Source organism: Coniophora puteana, assembly GCF_000271625.1.
Source record: "Coniophora puteana RWD-64-598 SS2 unplaced genomic scaffold CONPUscaffold_12, whole genome shotgun sequence".
NCBI lineage: Eukaryota > Fungi > Basidiomycota > Agaricomycetes > Boletales > Coniophoraceae > Coniophora > Coniophora puteana.
The window spans coordinates 630,595-644,906 of NW_006913064.1; the positions used below are offsets into that span (position 1 = coordinate 630,595).

The window sequence follows — 14,312 nt, forward strand, 5'->3', positions numbered from 1 at the left end:
GATTTACGTGAGTTTGGCGTCTGCTGTAGATCCGAAATGTATTGTGTGAGCCTAGGCCTTGTGCAGGTGAAGTAAGGTTGAGTGCGGGGAAGCTAGTGAAAGTTAGTGAAGATTCGGCAAAGACCGACTAGGAGGTGGCCGACACAAATGGCCTGGGGCCGCCTCACTTGAGATCTCCCAACGTTCCTTCCTCCGTCTCCAGACACACCCTCCTCCTCCTGCTCCTCCTTTTTCTGACTTGTTTATTGTCGTGCTCGGAAGGATATTCTCTCGAGATTTTGCCTGTGCTGTCGTATTTGCAGATCTCTCAGTTCCCGTCCACGTCGGTGTGGGCGCTATACGAGTCCAAGATACGATCGACGCCAATAAATGGTTTCATCGACCTCCGTCTCGTCCAAAATTGCCAACGTATCCTATGCAGAACGCGTAAAGCAGGCACTTGCTCCTCATTCCCCCACCAGCACGGGCCCAACCTATTCAGATTCCGCGTCGGCCACCTCACCTGTCCCCTTCCCGGAATTGTCAGCCTCCATATCCGCTGACTCTTCAACGCGTGTACAACCACGAGGGCGGAACAAGTCCCAGTCATTACACCATTCGTCTCCTTCTCACGTTCATGAGCCTCATCATGTCCACGCGCAGAACACACCCCAGCTCAATCATACCCCTCCACGTTCTGATGCTTCATCCTCCTCTGCGTCCCACCAATCACCCCCGGTAGTCAACGTTTGGGCAGCACGTATGAAGGGGCACCACCACCAGCAGAACAAGGATTATCCAACGCCAGAACCTGTCAAAGGTGACGACCGTACTCAGCCCCGCGCGCTTCCATCCTCATCTCCATCCCGGCTACACCATCACCAGAACCATCACCATACCAGTGACTCTAGTGTCTCGCCGCAGCCTTTCCCCTCGCTTCCTCATTCTCCCTCGCACACCGCTCAGTCTGCCCTGCCTCAAGGCATTGATGCCGCCGATCACGCGTCACGCGACGATGCCGTCCATGAGCACGATCCCTTCGTCGTCCGCCTGCCTCTCCACCTACGAAGATCGCCCACGGGTTCATTGTCGCCGCCAGAAGATCTGCGAAGCTGGCCAAAAATTGGTAATCCTCAAAACGCCCACAGGCCTCAAAATGGAGGCCAAGAGCTGAATGGATCCAGCGCCCACGGTTCCAGTGACAGCGGCGATCCAAACGCGTTTGTCAAGAGTACGTCGTTTTCCGTCCCTGCTTTCAACACCGCATTACCCCGAGATGGCCATCCATCCTCCCGCCTGTTTGTTGCTCCTATAAGAGACCAGGTGCTAACTTGATCGAACTATCACTTGCACCCCTGTCGCCAATGTTAGATGATTACCGCTCGCGAATACCCCCATCCCATGGACAACCACGGCCACGCGCACAATCGCAACAAGGACCCAGTTGGCAGTTCGGCTCCGCGTCAGGACGCCAATCATCTCACTCTAGAGGTTCGGGGCCCTCCAGACGAGGCAGCCGCAATGCCTCTACGCGAAACTCGTCTGCGTCGTACTCTGCCGCTCATTCACGCGTGTCCAGCCGTGCTGGTAGTACTCATTCGAGTCCTCGAATGAGGGCTATCAGCCGCGTCAGCTCTCAGCAAGAGCTGCGCTCCTATCACGACGTACCCAACTTTGTAGATCATCGCCGGTTAGCTGTCCATCGCCCAAAACTCGTGGCTTCCCCACCCGAAGGACCAATGCCGCTACCCGTGTCATACCTGTTTCCCCCAGCTGGTATGGACCCGTACCGTCCCCAGTCGCGAAGTCCGATGTCATCTCCCCTACAAGTGGATCAACAACAAGCCTCTCCGCACCGCTCGATGTCCAACTCTCCATCCCACTACTCTTTTGCTCTCCCCGCTCCCGCTCCTGGCGTCGGCACTCTGTCATATCCCTATTCGCATTCGCCGCACCACGGGAGCTCTGGCTCTGCGACACCGTACATGGCGTATGGTTATCCGTACCCCTATGGTTATCCATATCCTTATCCCTATTGGCCGTATGAGGGTGCTTACATTCCTCCACCCGACCTGCTCCAGCAGCAGTACCATCAGCCATCTCCTTCCTCGGATCCGAACACGCTCGGACACCAGATACCCGCCAATGGCACTTCAAGCTCTCAGAATCCGGAATCACACACAAATCAGCTGGAAACTGCGGCAACAGTATCAAACGGGCGAGCTGAGGCTGCGTCCCGACATCCTCCAGAACCAGTTGTTTTCGGTAGCGTAGAATCACCAGAGGATGGATTGACATCAACGCAGAAAGAATTCAAGGTTCAAGCAGACATGTCTGGCGTTACAGAACAAATTGCTTCGTTGGCAATTGGGTTTCATCCAGAGGAGGCCCCTCGAACTCGAAGTCGGGGCCGCTCAGTGAGGTCAACGTCCTCGCCACTTGACGAAATATCGCTTGGCGCACCTCGGCGCGTTCCGCACTCTACTGAAGCCAGGGATGCTCAGCCATCTGCCAATGCATCTTTAAGTACATCTCCCCAGACGGCGAAATGGAAGTTTGGCTCACTCACTCCGAAACCTCCGGAAGAGCCCGCGCCGACCGCGATTTCAGAACGATCCGTGTCTCAGGACCAGCGTCTAGAACGCGGATCATTGCATCAGCACGAAACGCCAGTATACCCCAGCATCGCCTCGAACACTCCTTATCGACCTTCTATCCCTCTCGAGCCCGCCATGACTAACGGCCATCACAACCATCATTCCTCGGCGACCGAAGCCCTTCCATCGCCAGAGACAAGTTCCAGCACCAGCGACGTCTGGGAAGTCAGAGACTTTGGCTACGGCTTCGGTGACGCAAGCGGCACCGGCCGTGCACCCGAGATCGCAAAAGAAGAACGCCTTGCGCGGCAGCGGCAGCGCGAGGACGAACGACGTGAGTTCGACAAGCGGCGGTGGCAGGACCCGGATGCATACGATGTTCTAGAGACCCGCTGGGAGCCTGAATATACCTCCAGGCCGTACGGCCGGCCGCGTCGTGGGTCGTGGACGGGCCCATCGAATTACGTCTATGATCGCGGGTACAACAACGATCGGGGAGGGCATGGTGAAAGGGGTGGGTACGGAGGGTATCGACGCGGTGGGGGGCGAGGTCACGAGCGCGGATATGGAGGGCGCGGTGGGTACGGGGCTCCCCGTAGTCGAGGGAACTACAGGCATTCGTTCTCGTCGTCGATGCCTTCAGGGCATTTCAGGGGGTCCGCATCGGTGGAACACACGAACGGGTACTACGGTGCGGTATATGGGCCGCGTCAGCGGCTGCCCTCGACGTCCGAAGCGCCAGTGTTGCCTGTGCCCCTGAACTCGGACATGCCGCAGACGGAGCTCGACCCGACGCGATACACCCTGCTTGTTCAGCTGGAGTATTATCTCAGCGCGGAGAATATGTCAAAGGACGTCTTTCTTCGCCAGCAGGTGAGACCCGTGATCTATTCTCGCTAAATTGTCCTACGCTCCTGACCTTCGGTTCTTGTGCACAAAGATGGACTCGGAAGGCTGGATATCTATCGCCCTCCTCGCGTCGTTCAACCGCGTCAAGCAGATGACGACCTCGGCCGGGCTCGTGGGCGAGTTGCTCGAGACATCGAGCAAGGTGGAGGTCAACGCCTCGGGCGACTACGTCCGCATGACGGACGGCGCGTGGCAGCCGTTCCTCGCGACACAGGATCCGCTGCGGAGTCCTGTGGATGCTTCCAAACCCAACGGGATCCACGCCGTGACGCAGCCTGAGGAGGAGCAGAAGCCAGCGTTCCCGCAAACGGTGCCGGATCCGCCACAACCGAGGGAGTCCGACTCGTCTTTGTCGTCTGAGGGCGATTTGGACGACGAATCCTATGACGACGAGGATGACGAGGACGACGTCGAGTTTGTCCTTTGAGGGGACGATGCAGCAACCTTCCCTCGGTTTTTTCCACACGTAACCTCCGGAGATGAATCACGCACCAACTATTCCAAACGACACACCACGACTATAGACACGCTTGCAGCTTTAATAAATACTCCAGCACGACGCCTATGCTCTCATTTTGCACCCTCCCTTATATCTCGCGGTCACATTCAAGTGTTTGTTCGTTTGTTCAAGGCTAATCGTACTTGCTCTGTTTATTCCGGGAATCCTTCTACGTACATACATAAATATCTTTGTTGTGTTTCATCTCTGGTTCAATGGTACATACGTGTACAACGACCACTAGTACTGTCGATACTGTTTTATATGGCAGCATGTTCATGTCTCGTTGCTGTGAATTCCGTGGGCAGGAACGCGACTGCGCCGGGATCCGTGCAAGGGCCGGCCTGCGCCGCAGTCCTGGTGACCGCGTCATAAACCATAAGCTGAGATTCAGTTCACTTCAACCCTTGCCTTCACTTGCACAACTCAGCTCAACCACACAATGCGCGGGTCCGACGTCCTCCTCATCCTTGTACGCTCCTTTAGAATATATGCGTATTAGAACTGACAGTTTATCCTTGTCTACAGGTTGCCATCATCTTCCCGCCTGCTGCTGCAGCGTTCGTCGCCGGCTGTAGCTGCGACCTCCTCATCAACGTCTGCCTGACCATGTTCGTCTATCTCTCTTCTTCCTTGTGTTATAACTCATTAATAACACTCTTCGCAGTCTTGGATACATTCCAGGCCACATCGTACGTTCTCTCATACCCTCTACCTCGTTAGTGCACCGTGCTCAATAGCGCCTGTCTACAGCATGCCTTCTGGTTGATCTACAAGAGGATGCAGGCCGAGGAGCGCTACGGCCGCGGCGGTTTTGTCTGTACGTATATTCTCGCAATGTGCCCTAATTTCTCTGCGAATGAGCTTGCTCACTGTCGTGTCGCGCAGATGTCGGCAACGGCGCTTACCAGCCGGTCAACAATGGCGGCGCCCCCGCCAGCTATGGTACAATCAACTAACCTCCCTCGCGGCATCCCTGTTCTCTGTGACATTTGGGGCCGTTTTGGATTTCTACTCTGATGCTCATATGGGGCAGAATGGTATTATACATGTATGTATGTTAAGAGGATGTAACGACGTTTGCAGAAACACCGATCGCTCTGAAGTTCAAATAAAGTGAGAGTGGTTCAGACCATCTTGGTCGCCACCATCATCCGCTCAAAGTCGGGTAGGTTCATGGATTTATCTGGCGACGACGAGAAGGCGTCTAGCATCTCTATGATCTGCAAACGCAATAGCGCCAGTCAGCGCACGCAGTGACGTTCCATAACCCCGTCCTACCTCTTCAGCTGTTAGCTTCTCTTTCAGAAGTTGAGCGACCCGAGCGATGTCTTTGATCATTATCCGTTGTGTGTCGACAGCATCATCCTCAACGTCAGGGAAGAACAGCCTGAACGCCATTCGAGCACCTTCCTTCTGCCGAGGAGTGATTGCCTTTGGTTTAGCGTCCTCTTCTTCGTCGCTTGACTCCTGAGCTTTTGTTATCCGAGATCGTCTACTTTTCTTGGCTGGAGCAGGAATCTTGGAAGGTCCCTCCATATAATCATCGTCGTCTTCCTCTAGTGAGCTAAGACTCGACGCACTAGACATGTGATAGTCGTCATCATCAGGCTCTGGTTCGCTTCCGACGATGTCTCGAGGTGGCGAGGAAGCACTAGTGGAAGGACCGGCGTCCCCACCGGCAGACCCTTCCTCATCGCCGTCTTGCTCCAGAAGCACGGCGCAGACGGACCTCCAGTCCTTCTTGCTGACGCCCTCCTCACTCGCTCCGTGCTCAGCGCCCCAGCCCGACGCAGCGTTACTGAAAACGGCGAGCACCTCTTCGTCGTCTGCAGGTAAGTCAAGAATCTGAAGTGCAGACGGAATCAAGGATAGAGGCAGATGTGAGGGCGTGACGTCCCCTGAGTCTGAGTCTGGTGTAGCATCCTCGTCATCATCATCGACGATGAAGCCACCAGGCGCGTCATCCTCGACAATAAACCCTCCAGGTGCGGGTTCATCAACTATAAATCCGCCACCTGTGTCCTCAGGTATGAAACCGCCAGGCTCAATATCTTGTGTAATCTTGCGGCGCTTGCGAGCGGGCTTGTCGTCCGCAAGGCTTGTGAGAGTCGTGTCGTACGCGCTGTCTATGCGGCGTTGCAGACTACGTGGAAGAGCAGTAAAGGCTGGATCGTGTTCAGACGCGTTTGGCATTGCTGGAGGACGAGAAAGAGAGTTGCAGTACAGGGGCTCTGAGTCAATTGATGGAGCCGACGCGTTGTTGGAAAATCGGGCCGGAAAGTAAACTCAGGCCTATTCCGTACAACCACCCACATAACTCAATCTTATCAGGCCATGGCTCGTGGAAAGGTAAGATTGTGCATATAATTACCATCGGTTTACTGACATACATATAACAGAGAAGAAGACAGACCAAGCCTTCGTCAGCACCCGACGATGATCGCCCCGACGTCCTCGAGAAAGCCGACATGTGGAACGAGCGGTTCAGCAAGTACTACAAGGCCCAAAATATCATTCCTGAAGAAGAGTGGGATAAGTTCATGGACAGACTCAGAGAACCCCTGCCCACTACTTTCCGTGTTGCTGGTAGCAGAGAGTACGTCCTCCATCGCGATTTTTAACACTCCTTGCTCACACCAATATCAAAGAATAGCGCACAGTCTCAACAGCACAATCGAGACCAACTACGTCTCCCAGCTCACTGGCGCGACGTTCGAGGGCGAGACTGTTCCCCCTCCCGCGAAGATTCCTTGGTAGGTATGTGTAGGTCATCACACGCCCTCGCTGTCTAAACACTCACTGCAGGTATCCCGATGGTCTCGCATGGCAGTTCAACGTCTCCAAGAAGGTTTTGCGCAAGCAGCCCGAGTTCAGAAAATTTCATTCGTTCTTGGTGTACGAGACTGAAGTGGTGAGTGGCATGATTCGTTCAATCTAGGGGAACTCAATAATTTCGTGCAGGGAAACATTTCACGTCAAGAAGCTGTTAGCATGATCCCGCCTCTACTACTCGACGTGGAGCCTCATCACAAGGTATGTATACAGTAGTCTATGCCTAGCACTGGTCAAATCCCTTTTCCAGGTTATCGACATGTGTGCTGCACCGGGCTCAAAAGTACGTTACCATCACCCCCTGTAATACTTCGCGGTCCTTACACCACATACTTTACTCTGTAATAGACCGCCCAGCTCCTCGAGGCCCTCCATGCACGCGACACCGCAACCGCAACCTCCACCCCGCCCGGCCTCCTCATCGCCAACGACAGCGAGAGCAAGCGCGCGCACCTGCTCATCCATCAGTCCGCGCGCCTGCCCAGCCCCGCGTTCATGGTCACGAACCTCGACGCGTCCATCTACCCGATCATGCGGCTTCCCAACTCGACGTCGACGACCAGGGGCAAGGTCAAGAACCAGCTGCTGTTCGACCGCATCCTGTGCGACGTGCCGTGCAGCGGCGACGGAACCCTGCGCAAGAATATCGGCATCTGGAAGAAGTGGCAACCTATGGATGGCAATGGGCTTCATGGGTGTGTTTTTAAGCCTTGGTTCGTGAAGATTGACCGCTGATACTTTTCATAGGCTTCAGATCCGTATTCTGCAGCGAGCGATGCGCATGCTCGAGGATGACGGCCGGATAGTCTACTCGACGTGCTCCCTCAATCCCGTAGAAAATGAAGCTGTTATTGCCGCGGCCCTCAACTCCAACCCAGGTTTGCGTTCCTAGCACGTTAATCAACTTCCGTGCTGACTTCGGCTTTCCTTAGAGTTCGAGCTCATCGATGTCTACGACCGCCTCCAGGAACTCGTAAGACGCCCTGGCATAGCAACTTGGAAGCCAACAGTCGACCGGAACATTGACACGTCTTTCGCTACCTGGGCTGATTATGTGGCTTCATTAGAAGGCAAACAACCCGCGGCAAAGATGGCCGAAACCCACTGGCCACCAGCGAATGCGGAGGAGCTTGGGCTGCCCAAATGGTGAGCAAATCGCTGACCGTGTCAAGTTGTAGATTTCTCGCTAATTCCCGAACAGTCTGCGCATATATCCGCATTTACAAGACACGGGTGGGTTTTTCGTCGCAGTTCTGCAGAAGAAGGGAACATCCAAGGCTTCCGCCGGTACATCGTGCGTTATCTGACACTGGCACTAGGATTTGTCTAAGGGAAACTTCTTGCAGAGAGCGGAAACGTCCTGCCGATGAAGTGGCCGATGCAAATCCAGAGAACGATGCCAAAAAGGCCAAATTCGATGGCGAGGGCGAGGACGATGCAACAGCGGCGGACGTCACCATGCTTGATTCGTCTGAGCAGACAAATGCAGACGGTGATGCTGCCGCTCAACCTGCTGCGCCCTCCAAATCGAATACGACAGCGCAACCAAGAAAGGTATTCGATACAGGGTTCAGAGAATCCCCGTACACTTTCCTTTCCCCCGATGACCCTGCGATCAAACAATGCATGTAAGCATGTTTCTCCCTTGTTGAAATATTTAGTCGTTGTCTCTAATAACACATTTAATACTCAGGGAACAGCTCTTCTTGGATCCCTCCTTCCCCTCCTCAAACGTCCTCGTCCGGAGCCCCTCTGGCGAGACCGTCCGCTCGCTCTACCTCACCAACGACATCGTGCACGCCGTCGTCGCCGCGAACGACTACACGCGCATACGCCTCCTCACATGCGGCACTAAAGCCATCACGCGGCAAGAGGCCAGCAAGGGGATTGCGGCGCAGTTTCGCATCCTCGGCGAGGGATTACCTGTCGTACTGCCGTACACGCGCCCGGACACCATCCTCGAGGCAGATGCGGCGGCGCTCAAGATCCTATTGTCGGTGTATTATCCGCTGTCTTCCTCGTTTGGAGAGCCGTTCAGGAGTGCGGTTGATGCCCGGGGTAGAGTCGTCACAAAAGTTAGCAGATTTATATGTATACTGATATGTACTCCAGAAACTGGAAGCCACATTGTGCGCTTCCCCGCCTCCTCTGAAATCAAGTACGTTTTTTTCCCTCCATGATATCGGTTTATTGGAAGCTCATGACCTTCTGCAGCTTGACGCACGACTTGCTCGTGCCGCTTTGGAAATCCAACGTATCCATATCGATGATGATTGACAAAAAAGCAAAAAGGTAAGCTTACTCGTTCTTTCGCTGTATCAATGTTGACTTATATTATAACCAGTGCATTGAGTTTACGTCTCTTCGGTGAAGACATCACCGTCGCTGCTCGCGAAGCAGCCCAAAAGAACCGCGGAGCTCGAGGAAATGTACCAGCAGCCGCAGAGCCCGCCCCCGAAGTCACTGCTGAACAAGCCGAAGTAGAGCCTGACGGCGAAGAGCAGACAAACGCAGACGATGATACTATTATTGACGACACTATTAACGACGAGCATAGCAAGCAAAACAGTTAGACACATTACTGGGTAAAGTGTACACTACGAAAACAAAGCAAAAGACAAGCATCCCGAGACCAGATCAGAGACTGGTCAACAGGGACTGAACCCATGGGTTCGCATCTATTCGCGGTCTGAATTCCTCAACGCATCGCTTGAGTTCCTCTAGTTGTTCTTCAGGCGTTGGATCATCCATCATGACATCCTCGCCATCTTGTTTTGATGAAGAGGCAAATTTGCGTAAAAGTTCCTCGACGAGTTCGACACCTTGTTGCGTGACCTCTTCTGAAAATTGTTGGTCTGTCCGTGCTGCAAACAGTCTAGTTAGGGAGCAAAAGAAATCGAAATAACATATCTGACGTACTGGTATTAAAATCCTCGAGCTCATCCGCCTTCCGTTTGGCCAGCTACAATGATGTCTCAGTCTTGGCTGTTGTTTTCGACAAGAGTGAAAGCACTGCACGGACCTTGACAACATTCTCCGGGAAATTTGCGAGCCGAGCAACGTGAATACCAAAACTCTGGTCCGAAACACCTGTGAAAGACTTCCTTTAGCTACATTTTAGCATAAGAAAATAAAATGATACAGACCTGGCTCGACTTTGTACAACAGGGTGATATCCTGGTCCTGTGTTGACGACTGCGCTTCCTGTGAAACGTGCGCGACGACGTGCAAATTCTTCACGTGCTTGAGCTCCTGGTCAAGCGCCGTAAGCTCGTGGAAATGCGTTGCAAACATGCAAAAGGCGCGAATTTCCGAGGCGATGTGTCTGCACGTATGCTGTAAGGATGAGAGAGTTCTCCTAGGACTTGTTGCGCTTACTCGGAGATCGCCCAGGCAAGTCCGAAACCATCGTATGTTGAGGTCCCTGGAAACATTAATTAGCACAACTCTTGGTGTTGTGAGGAATCGATTCATACCCCGCCCAAGTTCATCAATAATGATTAGTGAATCCTTCGATGCAGACTACAAACTAAAGTTAGCGTGCACCCTCACTTTCATTATAACACTGGCAACCTACCCTCAAAATCGACGCAGTCTCAAGCATCTCCGCCATGAACGTCGACACACCCTTGAGCTGGTTGTCGCCCGCGCCCACACGACACAATATCGAGTCAAAGATGGGCATCCTTGCCTCAGAGCACGGGACAAAACACCCGATTTGCGCCATCAGAGCGATGACTCCAACCTGTACATATACATTAGCTCCAATTACTAAAGTTTAGGATGAAGAATGGATGCGATACCTGACGGATATACGTGCTCTTGCCACCCATGTTTGGCCCAGCTAACGCTGGGAGTTAGTAGACGTTCTGGCTCGTAGAGTTCTTCCTTACTAATGATCAAGAACTCGCCCTCATCTGAGTAGAAATTCAGCTTATCAACTATCGGTGTATTGATGATCATACCTTTGGCCATCTCCACATCATTGGGAATAAAGCTGATATCATCTTGCACCTCAAGGCAAGGGTGCCGTGCATCCTTCAACACCAGGCCACTTGCACCTAATTTAATTCAATATGCGTAATATCGAGCACGTTGAAGAACAATAACATACCCTTTTCACTGACAATGGGCTTGACATACGGCTCCGGCGCATTCATGGATACGTGTGCAAACCTGTACATTAACAGAAATGTGAGCAGCAGCATCTGACAAGTCCTCACAATAGATACGCACGAAGTGATAACATCTAAATGAGCGAGGACCATGTCCAGCGACTCCAGCACAGGCGTGTACGTCGCTTGATTCGCACGCAAGTTAGGTATCTTCTGAAAGTATCCACGGTTTCCAACATAAATACACTTACAAGCAATGCTAACAACCTCTTTCACGAGCCCACTCTGTGCCCTCCCATATTCGGCCGTCGTCTCCTGAAAGTCGCCTGAGAACTCCTTGAGCTTCTTCGTCGTGAAGAACACGCCGCTCTTGATCGTTCCGAGCTCGATGTACTTCTTGTTCTTCATCATCACCTTCGCATCCTGTCCATACAATTTCAGCGACAAATACGAAAGCATGAAAGCAGGGGACGCACGTTCTTGGTGAGTCTGAAGCAGTATCCATACTGTTGCGAATTTTCAAGGTGCAGCTTCTTGTCGAGCTCGAGCCTGAGGTCATTACCGGCGTCACGATGCTGCTCATCGAGACCGTCACGAATCTATGAGAAATAACACAACGAAGTCAGCAAACAGTTTGTATGTATAGAACGAAAGACTGTGGTCCACCTCCATGAGTTTCTCAGCAAGCTCTTGCAGCCGTGGGTCATAATCGGGCCTAATCGCATAGTTGTGATTGTCCAGCTCGGAAAGATCAAGCGTCTGCTCGACCATCTCGCCGTACTTGGACAGGTTCTCATTGAATTGCTGGTCACGGGCGCCATATTAGCTTAAAACATGATGGGCAAAAATAGTACTTGCCTGGAGTGGACCCAGGTAAAGTTCTTTGATGAGTGCTTTGTACTCGTCGTCCTCAATATCTAGGGTTTCCAGGGTTTCCAAAAGGCCCGCCATCTACAAATGAGCGGAATTATTTCGCTTCAGCACTGTGCATTGACTTGGCACAAAAGAATCGAACCTTGAGCGTGACCTGATAGACACGCACGACATCCTCGAGCGAGGCGTTCGACTTCTTGAAGCGCTTGCTTATACGGTGCATGTCCGGCATGTACTTAAGGTATTCGTCCTGCACGCCCATGTCAGCGCTCTACACATAAGTTCAAGAAATGCAGAAACGAACCTGTAGAGTCCGTCGCCCATTCGCATCGTTAACGAATACTTCAACCAGATTCTGCCTCTGTCCTAAAATACTAAACATGAGCGTAACTCATAGACGCGAGGCACTAGTACACACGAATTTCATGCAAGTTCACAAGCGGCTGCTTCAGCCATGTTCCGAGCAACCTCGTCCCCTGAGCGGTCTTGCACTTGTTCAACAGACCCAAAAGCGTCGCGTTCTTATTAATGCTTCCCTATCCAATGCAACTGTCAGTCTGCTGCACATGAAAGGCGATCAAAAAGGTTTACCCCGCTCCCCGGAACCTCCGTCAGGTTCAGCGCTCTCAGCGCACTAGCATCAAGGCGCATATACCGTGCTAGATCGTGCGTGCGAAGTATGTACGCCCCTTCATTTGCAGGGTCGCTCGCCAATCCCAGGTAACTTATAAGCGCACCAAGCGCGGCACTGGCTCCTGGCGGTGTCTCCACTGTAGAATAGACGAGCTGTTTTAAGATTCCTTTCAGATGTACAAGGTGAATACAGACATACGCTGTTGTGGATCCGAGGATGAGTCGGCCGAAGGGGCTGGGAGGAGGCGCTGGAGGTGGTCTTCCACGTTCTTGCCTGTGAAGTCACCTGAATATGCACTGGTTAGACATATGCAATCAGAGCCGTAATTCAAGGTGAGTATTACTCGGTTTCCGCTCAGTCACAATCACACCACAGCGCTCAAAAACGGCCTTGAGCTTGTTGAGGTCCAGGTCGCGGTCTGTGTTTCCCGAAATAGTGCCCGTTGGTATAAGCGCTTCCTTCACGGACAATTGAATAATTAGAGACTGTTCACAGGTACGAAGTTAGCGCATACAGCCAAAATAAGCGGGTATACAAACGGACCTCGGTGTTCGAGAACAGATCATTATCCACAAAGTCGGCGACACCCAGTTCTCGAGTGCTTGTATCTGCATACGCGATACCTACACCTTTCGTCCGCGTTTTGTCAACTGCAGGTGTAGTCGACAGTCGGAGAGCCATGACAATCGGCGCAGAGAGCACGTCGGTATTGCCAAAGAGCAAATCTTCTACAGGCTGAAGATTTCCTGGAGATGCCTTCGCGCAACTGTCAGCCCCGTGTGCAAGCAGTCGTCAAGCAACAACCAACCTCCTTGTCTAACACGAACTTGGCCGCCTTCTTTCCCTGCCCAGGCGCAGGCACCCATATCTCTACCCTGAGCTGCCTTGCTGTGAGCGCTTCTCTCAGGAAAGCATGCGCAAGCGTGCGACTGAGCGTGACGCTGGCCAGACCGCCTCCCGCAGCCCGCGAGCCAAGATGCTTGATGACGGAATTGGTGCGGAAAACATTGGCGGCGACGAAGAGCGCGTCGGAGCCGTGGGTGGAGTAGAAATCACCACGGTCAAACAGGCGCACAGTGCCAGTCTCGGGCGACTTTTTGGGTAGCTTGGAGAAGAAAGAGACGAAGCCGGGGTCGGAAGCTTGTTCTTCGCGGACGCAAATGTCATTTTAGTGCCGTTTTCGACCGTCGCGAAGGGCGAGTAATAGATAGTCATACCTATTTCGTGCTCAGCATCCTTTTCTTTCCCATACATAAGTGCCATATTGACTTTAGAAAGGCAAGAAAGTGAAAAGACGATAAGATGGAAACTTCAGGATCGAAGACGCGTCTTTGACACGACACGCCTACTACCGTCGCGTCCAATTACGCGTGACGTCAAGAGGCAAATTTGTCTGATCTTCAATTTCGATCTCCGCTGTCTCCGCTTCAAACTTGCCTCTTGCAATGCTGCACGACATGCGCGTTCCTTCTCCATAGCTGACAAGATTTCTTCATCCTGAAAATTCTTTGCATCCGTTTGACTTGCCTGGTGTCCTATCATTTGCTCATATAATAGACAACCCAGATCACTTTTGCGATCGCACCATTTGTGTACAGGCGCCGCTCAATCTGTTGCAGCTCCTGAAGTGGCTTTTTTGGTGCAACATTGGCCTTCGCTTTGCGTCGGATGGACTTGGTCTTCATTCCACCTTGCCCCCGTTACTGGATGCACTCCGGATGCCTTCGGGTATCCATGGGGTCCAGCGTACATTCTATTCTTACTATACAATATTTGTACAGTCATTTTGTATCTCTGCAAAAACTACTTGCTACTGGCAAGCTCTTTGAACATGTCTTCGATTTTCTCACAATAAATGCAACATTTTCGTT

At 52.6% G+C, this 14,312-nt stretch overlaps 5 protein-coding genes across 5 annotated transcripts; 3 read left to right on the forward strand and 2 right to left on the reverse strand.

Moving 5' to 3' along the window:
* The first annotated feature begins 182 nt into the window (after positions 1-182).
* On the forward strand, positions 183-4,145 carry CONPUDRAFT_168158 (uncharacterized protein). The gene is made up of 3 exons (XM_007774398.1): positions 183-1,210; positions 1,351-3,449; positions 3,517-4,145. The coding sequence occupies exons 1-3, from the start codon at positions 370-372 to the stop codon at positions 3,910-3,912; spliced, it is 3,336 nt and encodes a 1,111-aa protein (XP_007772588.1). The 5' UTR covers positions 183-369; the 3' UTR covers positions 3,913-4,145.
* A 281-nt stretch (positions 4,146-4,426) lies between these two features.
* Positions 4,427-4,943, forward strand: CONPUDRAFT_62696 (UPF0057-domain-containing protein; the record flags this gene model as incomplete). The annotated part of the gene is made up of 5 exons (XM_007774199.1): positions 4,427-4,456; positions 4,513-4,595; positions 4,652-4,676; positions 4,738-4,804; positions 4,873-4,943. The coding sequence occupies 5 exons, from the start codon at positions 4,427-4,429 to the stop codon at positions 4,941-4,943; spliced, it is 276 nt and encodes a 91-aa protein (XP_007772389.1).
* Positions 4,944-4,989: 46 nt separating this feature from the next.
* CONPUDRAFT_129361 (uncharacterized protein) lies at positions 4,990-6,180 on the reverse strand (the record flags this gene model as incomplete). The annotated part of the gene is made up of 3 exons (XM_007774399.1): positions 4,990-5,207; positions 5,266-5,492; positions 5,568-6,180. The coding sequence occupies 3 exons, from the start codon at positions 6,178-6,180 to the stop codon at positions 5,112-5,114; spliced, it is 936 nt and encodes a 311-aa protein (XP_007772589.1). The 3' UTR covers positions 4,990-5,111.
* Positions 6,181-6,303: 123 nt separating this feature from the next.
* CONPUDRAFT_168161 (S-adenosyl-L-methionine-dependent methyltransferase) lies at positions 6,304-9,447 on the forward strand. Its single transcript, XM_007774400.1, has 15 exons — positions 6,304-6,336; positions 6,387-6,583; positions 6,636-6,740; positions 6,793-6,898; positions 6,949-7,020; positions 7,070-7,102; positions 7,168-7,514; positions 7,567-7,697; positions 7,752-7,965; positions 8,021-8,113; positions 8,166-8,447; positions 8,513-8,877; positions 8,932-8,977; positions 9,034-9,111; positions 9,164-9,447. Exons 1-15 carry the CDS (start codon positions 6,322-6,324, stop codon positions 9,390-9,392), a joined length of 2,313 nt encoding a protein of 770 aa, XP_007772590.1. The 5' UTR covers positions 6,304-6,321; the 3' UTR covers positions 9,393-9,447.
* Positions 9,375-13,704, reverse strand: CONPUDRAFT_168162 (DNA mismatch repair protein; the record flags this gene model as incomplete). The annotated part of the gene is made up of 25 exons (XM_007774401.1): positions 9,375-9,683; positions 9,739-9,781; positions 9,842-9,909; positions 9,966-10,144; positions 10,198-10,243; positions 10,296-10,341; positions 10,397-10,564; positions 10,623-10,663; positions 10,713-10,736; positions 10,785-10,880; positions 10,934-10,995; positions 11,056-11,119; positions 11,186-11,357; positions 11,411-11,533; positions 11,601-11,738; positions 11,793-11,885; positions 11,950-12,057; positions 12,112-12,173; positions 12,226-12,343; positions 12,399-12,577; positions 12,640-12,726; positions 12,785-12,926; positions 12,985-13,197; positions 13,250-13,587; positions 13,659-13,704. The coding sequence occupies 25 exons, from the start codon at positions 13,702-13,704 to the stop codon at positions 9,457-9,459; spliced, it is 2,883 nt and encodes a 960-aa protein (XP_007772591.1). The 3' UTR covers positions 9,375-9,456.
* Positions 13,705-14,312: the final 608 nt, after the last annotated feature.

Excerpts from the sequence above, each read along its gene's own strand:
- CONPUDRAFT_168158 (XM_007774398.1), top strand. The coding sequence starts at position 370 with ATGGTTTCATCGACCTCCGTCTCGTCCAAAATTGCCAACGTATCCTAT. Across the intron at positions 1,211-1,350 it reads TCCAAACGCGTTTGTCAAGA|ATGATTACCGCTCGCGAATA; the intron begins GTACGTCGTTTT and ends CGCCAATGTTAG. Across the intron at positions 3,450-3,516 it reads ACGTCTTTCTTCGCCAGCAG|ATGGACTCGGAAGGCTGGAT; the intron begins GTGAGACCCGTG and ends TTGTGCACAAAG.
- CONPUDRAFT_168161 (XM_007774400.1), top strand. Across the intron at positions 7,103-7,167 it reads GTGCTGCACCGGGCTCAAAA|ACCGCCCAGCTCCTCGAGGC; the intron begins GTACGTTACCAT and ends ACTCTGTAATAG. Across the intron at positions 8,448-8,512 it reads CCTGCGATCAAACAATGCAT|GGAACAGCTCTTCTTGGATC; the intron begins GTAAGCATGTTT and ends TTTAATACTCAG.